General features: G+C 43.8%; 1 protein-coding gene across 2 annotated transcripts in view; it reads left to right on the plus strand.

Annotated features, from left to right (window-relative positions):
* Nucleotides 1-15,000, plus strand: part of sdk1b (sidekick cell adhesion molecule 1b) — a 446,717-nt gene that overhangs the window by 294,094 nt on the left and 137,623 nt on the right. For both annotated transcript variants that reach the window (XM_084044504.1, XM_084044505.1), the window contains 5 exons: nt 1,761-1,955; nt 4,363-4,479; nt 5,438-5,605; nt 7,304-7,406; nt 8,635-8,808. In XM_084044504.1, the coding sequence (XP_083900630.1) occupies nt 1,761-1,955; nt 4,363-4,479; nt 5,438-5,605; nt 7,304-7,406; nt 8,635-8,808 (757 nt within the window). The remainder of the gene's footprint in view (nt 1-1,760; nt 1,956-4,362; nt 4,480-5,437; nt 5,606-7,303; nt 7,407-8,634; nt 8,809-15,000) is intronic.

The raw sequence follows: 15,000 nt of genomic DNA on the forward strand, positions 1-15,000 counted from the left end.
TTTAAAGAGACAGTTAAAACAACATTTAGTGTACAAGATAACATTCATGATTTGTCATCGATACATCCAATTATCCCATTGAGACCTGGAACTGTATCATTTTAAGATTTGAGCTAAAAAGCATTATTTTACACTTTGGGCTATTCAAAAATAGCAGATATACAAGCTCATAGCACGGCACCGAGTGCCGCGCTATGAGCTTGTAGATCTGCTATTTTTGAGAAATCGTGAAAATGTGTGCAAATATTTGAATATATATATTTTTAAAGCGAACATTTTTAACTCAAATCGTTGCTTCTGGGGGGGTCCCTGGAACTAAATATTTTGATGGGGGTCCGCGGCCAAATACATATCATTTTGGGGGTCCTTGACATGAAAAAGATTGAGCACCACTGATATAGAAACATGCGTTTTTCGGAATACTGTTGAGATTTAGGAGACATGTAGAATCGGCTTCAGGTCTCAATGCATACTTGACTCATTAGCCAGGGATCCTTTTAAAGAGACAGTTAAAACAACATTTAGTGTACAAGATAACATTCATGATTTGTCATCGATACATCCAATTATACAATGAAATTCTTGGGTTTCAGCTCCACGACATTGCAGCAACAAGAAACACAAGTGCACGTGCGCACACAAACACAAGAGTGGTGTGAACTATGAGCTGCTTAGTGTTCTGGAACTCTCCTCTACTCCTCTCACATCTTTTATTCACTGTGTTTTTTTGGCCTCTGCTGCCACCCGTATCCCTACTGCCCACACCTTGCAATCAATATATTATTATTAGTGCCACCCTTGTCCTTACTGCCCTCGCCTTCCAATCAATATATTATTAGTGGCGTCTCATGCCAGCATGCATATTTATACACGGAAGCAGAGGTTTGTCTCAGTTAGTCATAATGAAACACGCCTCAGTGGTGGAGATTCTTATTAAAGTGCAGTGTTGTAAAGTAACTGTACATTTGAAAACTTTAGTTACTTTTTAGTTTGTAGATTTGGATTATTATCACAACACACACATTAACCACTTAAAGAGGTGGTGCCATGGTTTTGCACTTTCTGTTTTTCATGTGTCTATGAGGCTTCATTAAGCCCCCTGGTGGTGTTTTTATGGTGTTTTATGTCTGCTCTGACTATTTTGAGTTTCTACCTGGAGGCTGAAACCTTGAGGGTCAAACGTGCCAATAGAGAAGCAGCGCTTTAGTGACATAGTAAAAACATGCCCTCCTCCTCATTATCATAACACAGCAGGTGTGGGCATGAGGAATGAGGAGGAGGAGGGACTAGGACAGGTGGGTGGTGCTAAGGTGGTGGAGGAGGTGCTAAGGTGAGAACCAGGTATACTTAATGAAGTGGAGGCGTGTCCACATAAAAAGATAATTTTAACAATTTCTGTACACTTTTTTGAAAAAAATCTTCCTCCTAGTGTAACCATAATACCTGATGATTATGTTTTAGGGGGGGGATCACTGAAAATCACGGCACCCCGTCTTTAAGCCAAAAATAGCAGATCTACAAGCTCATAGCGCGGCACCGAGTGCCGCGCTATGAGCTTGTATATCTGCTATTTTTGAAAAATCGTGAAAAATATATTTATATATTTTTTTCCGAAAAATTGTTAGGATTTAGAATTTTTTAGACGCGGCCTCAGGTCTTAATGGGTTAAGTAAGACATATTTCTCCACCACTGATTAAGTGTGTGTGTGTGTGTGTGTGTGTGTGTGTGTGTGTGCGTGTGTGCGTGTGTTTGTGTGCAGGAGTGCCCCAGCCCAGGATAGAGTGGTACAAGGACACGGTGCCTCTGTCCAGACTGGCCAACTCTCGCTATAAGATCACGGCGGCGGCGGGTCTGACGGTGAGGCGGGTTCAGCCCGGAGACGGAGGGATATTCCAGTGCATCGCCCGCAACGCTGCCGGAGAGAACCACGCACACACACAGCTCATCGTCTCCAGTGAGCATGAAGACAGACATGCACACACACACACACACACACACACACACACACACACACACACACACACACACACACACACACACAGGGACGTTCACAGATAGACTCTAGGTGGTGCTAGAGCACCTGCCCTTTGCCCTCTTGACCAGAAGTGCCCTTTTGAAAAAAAGAGAAAAAAACGTTTTTTTTCTTCAGTTTACAGCAGGGGTCTTCAACAGGGGGTCCTGGACCCCTAGGGGGTCCTCAGAGTTACTACAGGGGGTCCGCCAAATCTTTATGTGATATGATTTTTCTTTTTACCATAACCACTCGAAACCTAGCATCCCTTTTCTGAGGAGAACTTTAGCCAAAAATAGCAGATCTACAAGCCCACAACGCCTCGCGCTGCGAGGCGTTGTGGGCTTGTAGATCTGCTATTTTTGGCAAAGAGGTATAGGTGTAGAGGGAAAAGAGGGAAAAAAGAGCAGACCAAGTAAACCAAAAAAAGTATAATTTACTTGAGCACCTGCCCCTCAAAATGTCTGTGCACGCCACTGCACACACACACACACACACACACATACGCACGCACGCACGCACGCACGCACGCACGCACGCACGCACGCACGCACGCACGCACGCACGCACGCACGCACACACACACACACACACACACACACACACACACACACACACACACACACAGGGTACGCTCTATGAATAGAACACACAGCAGAGAAACAATTACACATCATAAATGTTGTGTGGAGTTAAGTTTCAATCAGTTGCATCACCACAAGTTTAGGAGGGAAAAAAACAAAACATAAAAAAGATACAAAACTAAAAAGTGGTTTGTTAAATTATTAAGAGGCAAGAGAGTAACATTCTGATATGCGTATTTATTTAATATTTATTGGAGGAGAGACGCAGAGATCTGCACCACCAACAGAACAGAACAGTAGCTGCATTCCCTGGAGGATCCAGCATCACACCGAAGCAGCGTTTACTTCCATATCGTTGCCGTCGGGGCAGAAACCTCTCATCTCCATTTTTTTTTATTTATATATTTTTATCCCACGATTTTGTAACCCTTATTTTTCACCCGGTGCCAATTTTCTAAGTGATCCTGGGCACTACACTGCCCCCACCAGCCTAGGGAGCCCAGGGCCGAGCTCATGCCTCCTTCAATGCATGAGAGCCAACTGACCTTCTTGTCACCTGACAGGAGGGGGTTTCCCTGGTTGGACGTAGCGCGTGGAAGGAACACGTTATTCCAACCAGTTCCCTTCCCCTCCATCAGGCGCCCCGGCTGTCATGGGGGAGGAGTTTAGTGACCAGGATTACTACATGTTTTTGTGAGGGTATTAACTACCCTAGGAGACACAGGGAGAACATGCAAACTCCACACAGAGTAGGCCCTTTCGCCAACCGCACCTAGGGTATGGGCGCTGATGACGCGGAGGAGGAGACACGCCCCCCAGCGCCCACAGCGTCCCCGGCGGGAATTGAACCCAGGACCTTCTAGCTGTGAGGCGACAGCGCTACCGACTGCGCCACCGTGCCCCCTCTATTATCTCCATATTTTACAGTAACTTTTAGTGTTTTTGTTCTGTAAATTAACGCCCTACTTGATCATACTACAGCGCCACACAAAAGCATCAAAAGTAGCAGATCTACAAGCTCTAAACGCGGCGCTTCGCGCCGCGTTTAGAGCTTTTAGATCTGCTACTTTTGCTACGTTTGAATTTGAATCCAGAAAAGTTACGGTTTTGAAGACATACAAGGTTTCCCCCCATATGTCTTCTGAAATCTCTCCCACAGAAACTAACCACTAATAACAACCAAGGACAGGACAACCTGTTCCCCTGACAACCACTGTCTTTTCCCTCTGCCTTTATCCGTTGTCTGACATTATGACTTCACATAATAGCATCATTTTATGTACGTTTTCGTAAATGAATGACCTACTTCATCATCATACACACACAAAACTAGTGGAAATGTTCACTAGTTATAAATTGTTTTAAAATGATAATAAAAAAGGACTAGTTTTGGACACTATGATGCTAAAGTTTCTAAATAGCATGTACACACCTGCGTATGATGCGACGTGCACACACACACACACACACATACACACACACACACACACACACACACACACACACACACACACACACACACACACACAGTACTGGATAATAAATGGAGCTCTGATCGTGTGTGTGTGTGTGTGTGTGTGTGTGTGTGTGTGTGTGTGTGTGTGTGTGTGTGTGTGTGTGTGTGTGTGTGTGTGTGTGTGTGTGTGTGTGTGTGTGTGTGTGTGTGTGTGTGTGTGTGTGTGTGTGTGTGTGTGTGTGTGTGTGTGTGTGTGTGTGTGTGTGTGTGTGTGTGTGCGCGCGCGTGTGTGCGCGCGCGCGTGTGCTAGGTGTAGCCCCCGCCTTCTTACAACCCCCATCGGAACAGACAGTGACCAACGGCCATACTGCCCTGTTTGCCTGCCAGACCACTGGAGCCCCCAAACCTGCTATTACCTGGAGCAAAGGTACACACACACACACACACACACACACACACGCATGCGTGGCTTTCATTCCCAGGAAAGAGTGATTCAAGGTTTAAAGCAAGGTCGTAAAGTGTGCGTGTGTGTGTGTGTGCGTGTGCGTGTGCGTTCGTGTGCGTGTGCATGTTTACTTTATCCATGAATGATGTCTGCTGTGTGTGACAAAGTGTGTCACCATAATATTGTATGTAACCATGTGCTGCTGTCTAGACACGTTGTAACTGGCTGTTTTCTTATTGTCTGACTGCACTGGCAGTGTTTATGTCCTCTGTGTACAAGGTGCTCTTGTACTTTTGTTTATGTGGACATAAATAAATATTTAGTGTGTGCGTGTGTGCGCGTGCGTGCGCACGTGCGCGCGTGTGTGTGTGTGTGTGTTTGTGTGTGTGTGTGTGTGGTGGAAAGTAGCTAAGTACATTCGCTCAAGTAGCTAGCCTACTGTACTTAAGTACACTTTTTAGTTATCTTTTACTTTACTGAAGTGTTTCCAATCTGCAATACTTTTACTTCTACTCCACTACATCTCAGAGGCAAATAGTGTACTTTCACTCCACTACAATTATTTGAAAACTGTAGTTACTACCGGTAGTTACCTTCTCTTACGTTGATTAATATTACAAACACATACATTAACCACTTCAGCCCTATATATACTCCTGACTATTTGAAAATAACCGATCCACAAGCTGCCAACGCGTCGCTTTGCGACACGTTGTGAGCTTGTAGATCTGCTTGTAGATCTCCTTTCAAAAGATTTTTATACATTGAGAAAACTTGATATGGGGGCATTCTGCACAATGAGTACTAGTACTTTTGTGCCAGTACATTTTGAATACCGAACTTTTACTTGTAACAGAGTATCTTTTACATTGTGGTATTGATACTTTTACTTAATTAAAAATGTGTTTTTTTGTACTTCTTCCATCACCATGGTGTGTAGGATCTCAGATCCTGGCCAGTGGCTCGGTTCAGATCCCACGCTTCAACCTCCTGGAGTCAGGAGGTCTACAGATTCAGCCGGTCAGCCTCCAGGATTCAGGAGAATACACCTGCGTCGCCTCCAACTCGGAAGGAAGCATCAATGCAACCGCTGCACTCACCGTCTGGAGTATGCGCGCACGCACGCGCACACACACACACACACACACACACACACACACACACACACACACACACACACACACACACACACACACACACACACACACACACACACACAAAATAAACAATCTCTATTCGATATTGTTTGTGTTAAATAGACACTAATTCATCCATAGATGTCCGCTCTGATTAACCCAAGGTTAACCCGAGAGGCCTGATTTGATATCGAGGCAGCGGGCCGCTTTAGCGGTCAGGTAATCACTTGATTGGCCAGGTGAAGGGGGATGATTGATTAGCTGGTCAGCCTATCGATTGGCACGCTGTTGCACATTAAATTGGGTCAAATTAGTTTAAGATTGGGCTGGGCGTGCCAGGTCTGCTCTGTGGAGCGGTGGGATTTAAACTGGACGGCGTTCGTTATTGAAACAAATGGTTCTGTTCAGCCGGGTCACGTCACCTTGCATGGCCTCCAGTTATAGGAACATACAACTTACAATTTAGGCATTTAGCAGACGCTCTTATCTAGAGTGACTTGCGAGTATGAGATCGGAATAAGCATGTACTCTAGTCAATAAACAACAAGGTGAAATCGTCACATTAGTGCACACTAGAGTGCAGAGAGAACAATATCAGTGCCTCAAAGAAACTAGGATGCCAAGTAAACATTGGAACTAGCATCTGTCTAAACAACATGCTTTCTAAATCATTGGTTCTCAAAGTGGGGTCCGGGGACCCCCAGGGGTACTTGAGGGGGTTCCAGGGGGTCCCCAGCTAAATGATGGACAGGAACCAAATGGACCCTTATGGGTCTATAACACTGAGAGACCCTAACGGGTCCATTTGGTTCCATTTGTACTCTCTCAGAGTTAAATTAGCTTTGGTTTTACAATGTGAATTGGGGTCCCCAGAGGTATAAATGCCATTAAATGGGGGTCCGTAGCCCAAACTGGGGGTCCTTGAAATTAAAATGGTTGAGATTCACTGCTAGAGAGCCGTAAAAATCTTCTCTTATTGGGGTCCCTGGCTTATCTTTTCAAATGGGGGTCCGCGGGCTAATAAGTGTCTTATTTGGGGGCCTTGGCACGAAAAAGTTTGAGAACCACTGTAAATAACATTCTTAACATTGTCAAGGAAAAAATGAACTAATCTAAGTAACAAAGCCTGAGAACTGGCCCCATCCCTGGTAGGTCTCTAGTTAGGAACATACCCACTGGTCCCATCCCTGGTACTGTAGGTCTCTAGTTAGGAACATACCCACTGACACAGGAAAGCACACTCCACACTCACCATATCTCTACTTTAGCATCCTCCGTAAAACGAAGTGACTAATATCTGGGCAGTACGAGCATGACTAATAGACTAATAAGCAGAATTTGATAAATAGGCGTGCGTGCGTGCGTGCGTGCGTGCGTGCGTGCGTGCGTGCGTGCGTGCGTGCGTGCGTGCGTGCGTGCGTGCGTGCGTGTTCTTTGAGAGGAAATCTGCATGTATAAATTACAGACTAATTAGCAGTGGAAGGAAAGGTCTCATTATTTTTGCAGCTGAACAGGCAATGCACATCCACCATCTGAATAATGAACACTGTTGCCTGCATAAACGAGGGGAGAGAATGTATCTTTTTTTTCCGGAGCCACCCAGGAGCACTTCCTGCTGACAGGTACAACGTTTGTGATGTTGTTGTTGTTGCTGTTGTTGTTGTCCTCAGGTCGTACAGTCATCTCTGTGCCTCCATCAGACCAGCGCGTCATCAAAGGGACCACAGCGGCGCTCAACTGTAACGCCACGTATGACCCCAGAGTCATTGTCAGGTACCTGATGATTTGTGTGTGTGTGTGTGTGTGTGTGTGTGTGTGTGTGTGTGTGTGTGTGTGTGTGTGTGTGTGTGTGCGTGCGTGCGTGCGCGTGTGTGTGTGTGCGCGCGTGCACGCGTGTCACGACCTGGGTCATGTCCCCTAACCTGACTCTGTCAAATGGAAGAAGCTTGCGACACACATTTTGTTTCACAGGCTACTGTACTTCCATCTGAGACTCCTGAAGCAGAATGGATGACAGACGGCGTTTTCATTTTTTCAAGCTACTTGGCAGGTGATTGGATGATCCCGCCCCTAGCAGCCCGCTGATTGGTTCTAACACGCAGCGGACCGGGCAGCTTTACTCCCTGAGCGATCCCAGACCTCCTTCCTGAAATCAAATGCAAATGAGATTTCCGGAGGGAGGGGGGTTTACCAGCCCCTCCCCTCTCCTTTTTGGTCTCTGATTGCCAAGAGTGGACTCAGCGGCGCAGCCATGCCTAGTTGGCTAACGAGCCTCACAGACTATTTAAGATTGTCTGTGACTTCTCTCTGTGCTGGATCATTGTATTGTGGTGGGACTTGTTTCCGGGTCCCTGTGTTTTCCCCGTGGTAATATAATTTGCCCTGTGAGTTGTACCTCACCTGTTTGTTTGCATTATGATTTAACCCATTGAGACCTGAAGCCGATTCTACATGTCTCAATCTCAACAGTTTTCGGAAAAAACGTATGTTTCTATATCAGTGGTGTTCAATCTTTTTCATGTCAAGGACCCCCAAAATTATATGTATTTGGCCGCGGACCCCCATCAAAATATTTTGTTCCAGGGACCCCCAGAAGCAAAGATTTGAGTTAAAAAGTGTTTGCTTTAAAAATATATATATTCAAAGATTTGCACACATTTTCACGATTTTTCAAAAATAGCAGATCTACAAGCTCGTAGCGCGGCACTCGGTGCCGCGCTACGAGCTTGTATATCTGCTATTTTTGATTAGCCCAAAGTGTAAAATGATGCTTTTTAGCTCAAATCTAAAAATTACACAGTTCCAGGTCTTAATGGGTTAAGTAAAGTCGTTATTTAACTGTCCTCCTTGGTCTACTGCCTACTTTGATGTTGAGTTCAGGCATTTGGGTCCAAATACATCCAGGTCCCTGACAGTGTGTGTGCGTGTGCGTGCGTATACTGTACATATAACATGTGTTTGTCCTGTATATATAAACGTGTCCCTCTCTTTCTTTCCATAGTTTCAAGTGGGATCGCAGTGGAGTCGTGGTCCTTCCCTCCAGCGGTGGGCGTGTCTCCGTGCGGCAGGGCACCCTCACCATTGGCCAGACCTGGTCAGGTGACATCGGGGATTACACCTGCACCGTGACGTCACGGGCCGGCAACGACTCCCACTCGGCACGCCTCGAAGTCATGTGAGCATGTGGCAGCGTTTTCATTTTATATTAGAGCATTCTCACACTACAGCTCAGTCTCAAGCCAACAGGGACGTGCACAGATAGACTCTAGGTGGTGCTAGAGCACCTGCCCTTTGCCCTCTTGACCAGAAGTGCCCTTTTGAAAAAAATAAAAAAAAAGTTTTTTTTTTCCAGTTTACAGCAGGGGTCTTCAACAGGGGGTCCGGGACCCCTAGGGGGTCCTCAGAGTTACTACAGGGGGTCCGCCAAATCTTTATGTGATTTTTCTTTTTACCATAACCACTCGAAACCTATAGCATCCCTTTTCTGAGGAGCCATTTTAGCCCAAAATAGCAGATCTACAAGCTCACAGGGGCTTGTAGATCGGCTATTTTTGGCAAAGAGGTAGCCGGCGGTTCCGCGCGCCGTGCAAGGTGCCCTTTTTTTTTTACTTGAGCACCTGCCCCTCAAAATGTCTGTGCACGCCACTGTGAATAAATACCTGTGTCCAATAAACTCAGGTGGAAGATTGATTACTTTGAGGGACACATGGAACAAATATGGCTGTGCAGCTTGCAAATCAACTGCAATGTACTATAACAGAGTGCGTATACTGTGATCAGGAGAGAAAGCAAAGCATTAAATGCTGTGTAACTTACAGTACATGATGATTAGGTTGACCTAGGATCAGATTACTACAGCGCAAAATGAGGGGGAAAATGTTGAGGTCCGTGCCTAAGCTGCCAGCTCAGTTGAGAGAGAAGATCAAAGGTTCTTCAGCGAGTTGAAACCATGCAATTTCATTTCATTGTCTCTTATTGTAGGCTGCTACGTAGCTGCCAGATTCCATTATGGAGTAAGTAGCCTATCGCTGGCATATACAGGTACAACAGCGTTTTAAATAACACTTGTAATTGTTAGGTTTGTAATTATTATCTTTGTCAGGTCTATATAATAGCGAGAGTCAGAGGGTAGGGCCTGTAACGTCACAGAACAAATCAGATCTCAGAATGAATTTCAAATTTTACTGGGTCCAATTAGAGTTCGGGCCTGTGAAGACCTTCATCTCTGACCTCACCATGATTCAATTCAATTACTATTGTTTGGGAAATGATTCAATCATCCAATCGTTAATTTCACCACGCTTGGATACAATTATTTTTGATACAATGAATCCATTTAAATACAGACAAAATACATTAAACGCTCAAATTTGACAAGAGGAACTGATTTACTCAATATTGGAAAGTACTATAGTAATTTAGACAATCAAAAAATGATTCACCCAAGCTCCAAGTTCTCAGCAAAAAGTGCCATTAATTCTTTACTTGTTATTTACCCCCAAAACCCTCCAAATCAATGCAGTTAAATTCCCACATTCATCATGATGCATCAATGCATTTTCAAATCCCCAGGCTCTGGCTGATGTCAGTGGTTCTCAGACTTTTCAGGCCGTGACCCCCCAAAATAATCATATTAGAACTGGGGATCCCCCCAAAAAATAATAATAATTGGGGACCCCCTTTGGGGTCCCGACCCCCAGATTGAGAACCAGTGGTCTACATGTATATCATACTAAAGGGGAAACAGCGGTTAGGTAAATTGACACAGAGCCAGAGAGTAGAGAGAATATATCACTTGATTTATGAAATAACGGCTAACATTTCCAATATTAATAGCCTCTCTCTATTAAGTACCATGTGCTCTCTCTCTCTCTCTCTCTCTCTCTCTCTCTCTCTCTCTCTCTCTCTCTCTCTCTCTCTCTCTCTCTCCATTGTTGGAGCAAATCAATTAAATTGCAGTTATTTTATAGCCAGTGTGTGTTAAGTGAGCTTGTTCCTAGTTAGTGTTTATTACTGTCAGCTAGTAGCAGCAACATTGGATCAACAGACACACAAACCCTCTCAGGGACTAGCTGTGCTCATCTGCTATGCACTCTGCTGTTATAAAAACCTAAACATCTCAACGTAATTAGCCGCTTATAGTGAGCTGGGGAGAGAAAGGGAGAGGTGTGTGTGTGTGTGTGTGTGTGTGTGTGTGTGTGTGTGTGTGTGTGTGTGTGTGTGTGTGTGTGTGTGTGTGTGTGTGTGTGTGTGTGTGTGTGTGTGTGTGTGTGTGTGTGTGTGTGTGTGTGTCAGCGAGTGATTGTGCAATTACTTGCTTGCAAGTATTTGCTTGCATATATACACGTCATATTGACCTCTACATTTTAACCCATTAACCACTCAAACCCCAGCATCCACAGAAAACAGAGAATACACTAGTATTGAGCCCTGAGGGACTCCGGTTATACCCATATGGGGTTTAAGTGGTTAAGGCCTTCTAAATCAGTAGTTCTCAAACTTTTTCGTGCCAAGGTACCCCCAAAATGATGTATATTTGGCGGCGGACCCCCCCATCTGAAAATGTTTTGTGACTGGGACCCCCCAGAAGAGAAGATTTGTGTTAAAAACAATATCCAAACACTTTCAACATTTTTCAAAAATGTTGCAGATGTACAAGTTGGTGAAATTGAGTTTCAGCTTCACACCCAGCTGATGGCTACTCAGACGGCCACGGTGAGCGACCGAGGAGGAGGGAGGGCTTAGGGGTTTTAAGTGTCTTGCTCAAGGACTCTACACGCACGCACGCACGCACGCACGCACGCACGCACGCACGCACGCACGCACGCACACACGCACACACACACGCACACACACAGTCTCATTCAAAGTGAATCCCATCAGGTAGCGGCTATTATATATTACTAGACACATGCATTACATATTTATGGCAGGCATTTATGGTATATTAGTACAATCACTGGGAAGGGGAGAGATAGAAGGTGAGCTCTGGTTAAACATGTCAAACTGCAGCAGACATGGTGGGGTCTGGATGTTTGTTTATGCCTGACCAAATTGTACAGGAAACTGTGTGCCTGTGTGTGTGTGCGCGTGTGTGTGTGTGTGTGTGTGTGTGTGTGTGTGTGTGTGTGTGTGTGCGCGCGCGCGCGCGCGTATTTGACAGACATTCTCGTTAGCTCAGTATCAAGGGGTCATGGAGGCCAACAGACGCTGCCGGCTGAGGAAACAGACTAATTACCAACAGGTTATTGGTTCAAATCCCACAAGAACCGAGAGGGAGGGAGAGAGAGAGAGAGAGAGAGAGAGAGAGAGAGAGAGAGAGAGAGAGAGAGAGAGAGAGAGAGAGAGAGAGAGAGAGAGAGAGAGAGAGAGAGAGAGAGAGAGAGAGAGAGAGAGAGAGAGAGAGAGAGAGAGAGAGAGAGAGAGAGAGAGAGTGTATGTGTGCGTGTGTGCCTGTCTTTGCACACAGTGTTAAGGTAGCTGCTCCACAGTGGTTAAGCTGACATCTATTAATTAATATGATCTTCTTGTCATAAGTCAGGGAGGAAAACCCTCAGGGCCCTATATATCTTGCTCACTGCTTTACACGTTATGCCTAAACCTTTGTAGGTACTTTTTACTATTTTGAAAAACATTTTAAAATAGTTCAAATAGCCGATCTACACGCTCACAACCTGTCGTCGTAGATCGTCTACTTTCACTGTTTTAAAATGTTAACTAGTAACTAAAGTTTTCAGATAATTGTAGTGGAGTAAAAGTATAATATTTGTCTCTGAGATATAATGGAGTAAAAGTATAATATTTGTCTCTGAGATATAGTGGAGTAGAAGTAAAAGTATTGAAATTTGGAAATACTCCAGTAAACCTCAAAATGTTACTTAAGTACAGTACTTGAGTAAATGTACTTAGTTACTTTCCACCACCGCTGGTAGGTGGGTGTAGGTCCTGGGTCACGTCAGCTATTGTCAAAAGAGATTACGAACGGGCGGATTACGAGAGAGAAGGAGACGTGCTTATTACTTCCAACACCTCAAAGTACTGAGATTATCTCTGTCCAAGATACAGAGAATATAAAAGTGTGAGTTGAGTGGCTCAACGAGAGGGAGTATGTATGTACCTGCAGGAGTACTGCACCACTGTGAACACACTACAGCAGCCTTGGTTATTGCTGCTGTCGCGCAGAAACCTCATATCTCCATATTTCATGTTTTTGTAAATTTACCCATTAAGACAGGGAACTCATCTGTGTCTTTTTAAGATTTCTTTGGGCTATTCAAAAATAGCAGATATACAAGCTCATAGCGCGGCACTCGGTGCCGCGCTATGAGCTTGTATATCTGCAATTTTGGGGAAAAATCGTAAAAAAAAAAATGTGCAAATCTTTATATATATATATATATATTTTTTTTGTGTGAATAGTGAATATTTGTGAAATATTTTTGTTCCAGGGACCCCCAGAAGCAAAGATTTGAGTTACAATTGTTCGCTTTAAAAAATATATATTCAAAGATTTGCACAAATGTTCCCGATTTTTCCAAAAATAGCAGATCTACAAGCTCATTTGTATATCTGCTATTTTTCAATAGCCAAAGAAATCTAAAATGACACAGTGACACGGAGACACGTTCCCGGTCTTAATGGGTTAATACAAGTGTCGCTCCAAAGTACTGAAAATAGCCGATCGACAAGCTCACAACTGTATTTTGTGACGCGCTTTTGGACATACAAGGTTTCCACCCTAGGATAATCTATCTTACAAGGGGATCACTGTTGTTATGGGACTTGAATTACCAACCCTTGAAGTCCTGATGACAAGGACACTTGCCCCCCCCCCCCCCCCCCCTCCCTCCCCCCCTTAACGGATGACAGCTTGCCTCCACAGATTGCCACTGTGTGAATGTATTCCTAAACTAATTTAGCAAATTGGACAGATTTGTTGCGCTGCTTGCACCATTTATGAAAAGAGGGGAACAGATCTATTATGCTGCACCGCTATTTGTTTTGAAAGCAGTACAGTACAATTATCAATTATCAAAACAAAATTAGTCAAATTAATTATAATCACGTCACAGCCAGCAACAGAAGATTAAAACAAATAAAGGGGCCAATTAGCCTTAAACCCCCGCCCCGCACTGTTTTCTGTGTATATACCTTTTAGTGCAGCGTTATGAGCTTGTAGCTCTGATATTTTTTTCAAATCTTTGAACATATATTCTACAAATGTCTTCTAACAGCTTTTTTGAAAACATTATGTTGCTATATCAGTGGTTCTCAGACTTTTTCATGTCAAGGACCCACAAAATGATATGTATTTGGCCGCGAACCCCCATCTCAAAATATTTAGTTCAAGGGCCCCCCCTCCAGAAGCAATAGGCGACTCTGAACTTGAAATTATTGGCTCCGGAATGCGACAAAAACAAAGAAATCTCCATGAATTCAAGGCTTCATGGGGTGTGTAATTGATAGACAAGTATTTTTTTGGGTGAACTACTGCTTTAAAAAGAAAAGATGTATAAGCTAACACATTATTAGCTCGTAGATGTGTTTTTTTGTGTATGTTATTGGCTTAATAGTCTATCTAGGTCAAAACATGTATTGTATTCTAGTACAGTAACAGTAACGCAGCATCGCTAGGATTAATAATAATAATAGTAATATAGTACAGTATGTATACTAATATATATGATATAGTAATAATTAATCATATTATTACTGTTTTGGCTATTGTAATTTGTTACACTAATTGTTACTGGGGAAAGTAATAATACAGCAATGTATTACTTAGTAACGCGTTACTACTCAATACTGCATGGGACAACCAATACAGGACTTATTTTGCATTTTGTTTCACCATTGTATTATCAGTCTGTGCACCTCATGTGGTCCATGTGGTTGTTTGCCAGTTAGATCAGGTTGTAATCAGTCAAACGTGCACATCGTCAGTAGAATATTAATGCTGGTGGTTATAGCAGTTCAAGGGTTTTTACATTTCTGCAGTGGTGGTCTGATAAAATTAATAAGAGTCTAAAGCCAATCAGAGGAGATTGGTGCGTGCGCGCACACACACACACACACGCACACGCACACATCAATGCCATTCAGATTGACTCCCTACAGAAGCTTTGCTTTCATTATGCAATTATATCTCCTTGGAAAATAAGAGAGTTTAATTATGCAGAATCCAACGTGTTTACACGTTTGTTTTTCATGTTGACACTGGAGACGGCAAGACAATAGAACCCTGTGCCTGTGAGATTCCATGTTGTGCACTGTGTATAATCCAGGACCATTTGGTTCAGCTCAAAATTTCATTTTGTTTTAGTCATATTTTAGTCATCTGAAATGTTTTAGTTTTTGTCTAGTTCTA

The sequence above is a fragment of the Gymnoscopelus microlampas genome (assembly GCF_963454915.1).
Source record: "Gymnoscopelus microlampas genome assembly, chromosome: 2".
NCBI classification, from domain to species: domain Eukaryota; kingdom Metazoa; phylum Chordata; class Actinopteri; order Myctophiformes; family Myctophidae; genus Gymnoscopelus; species Gymnoscopelus microlampas.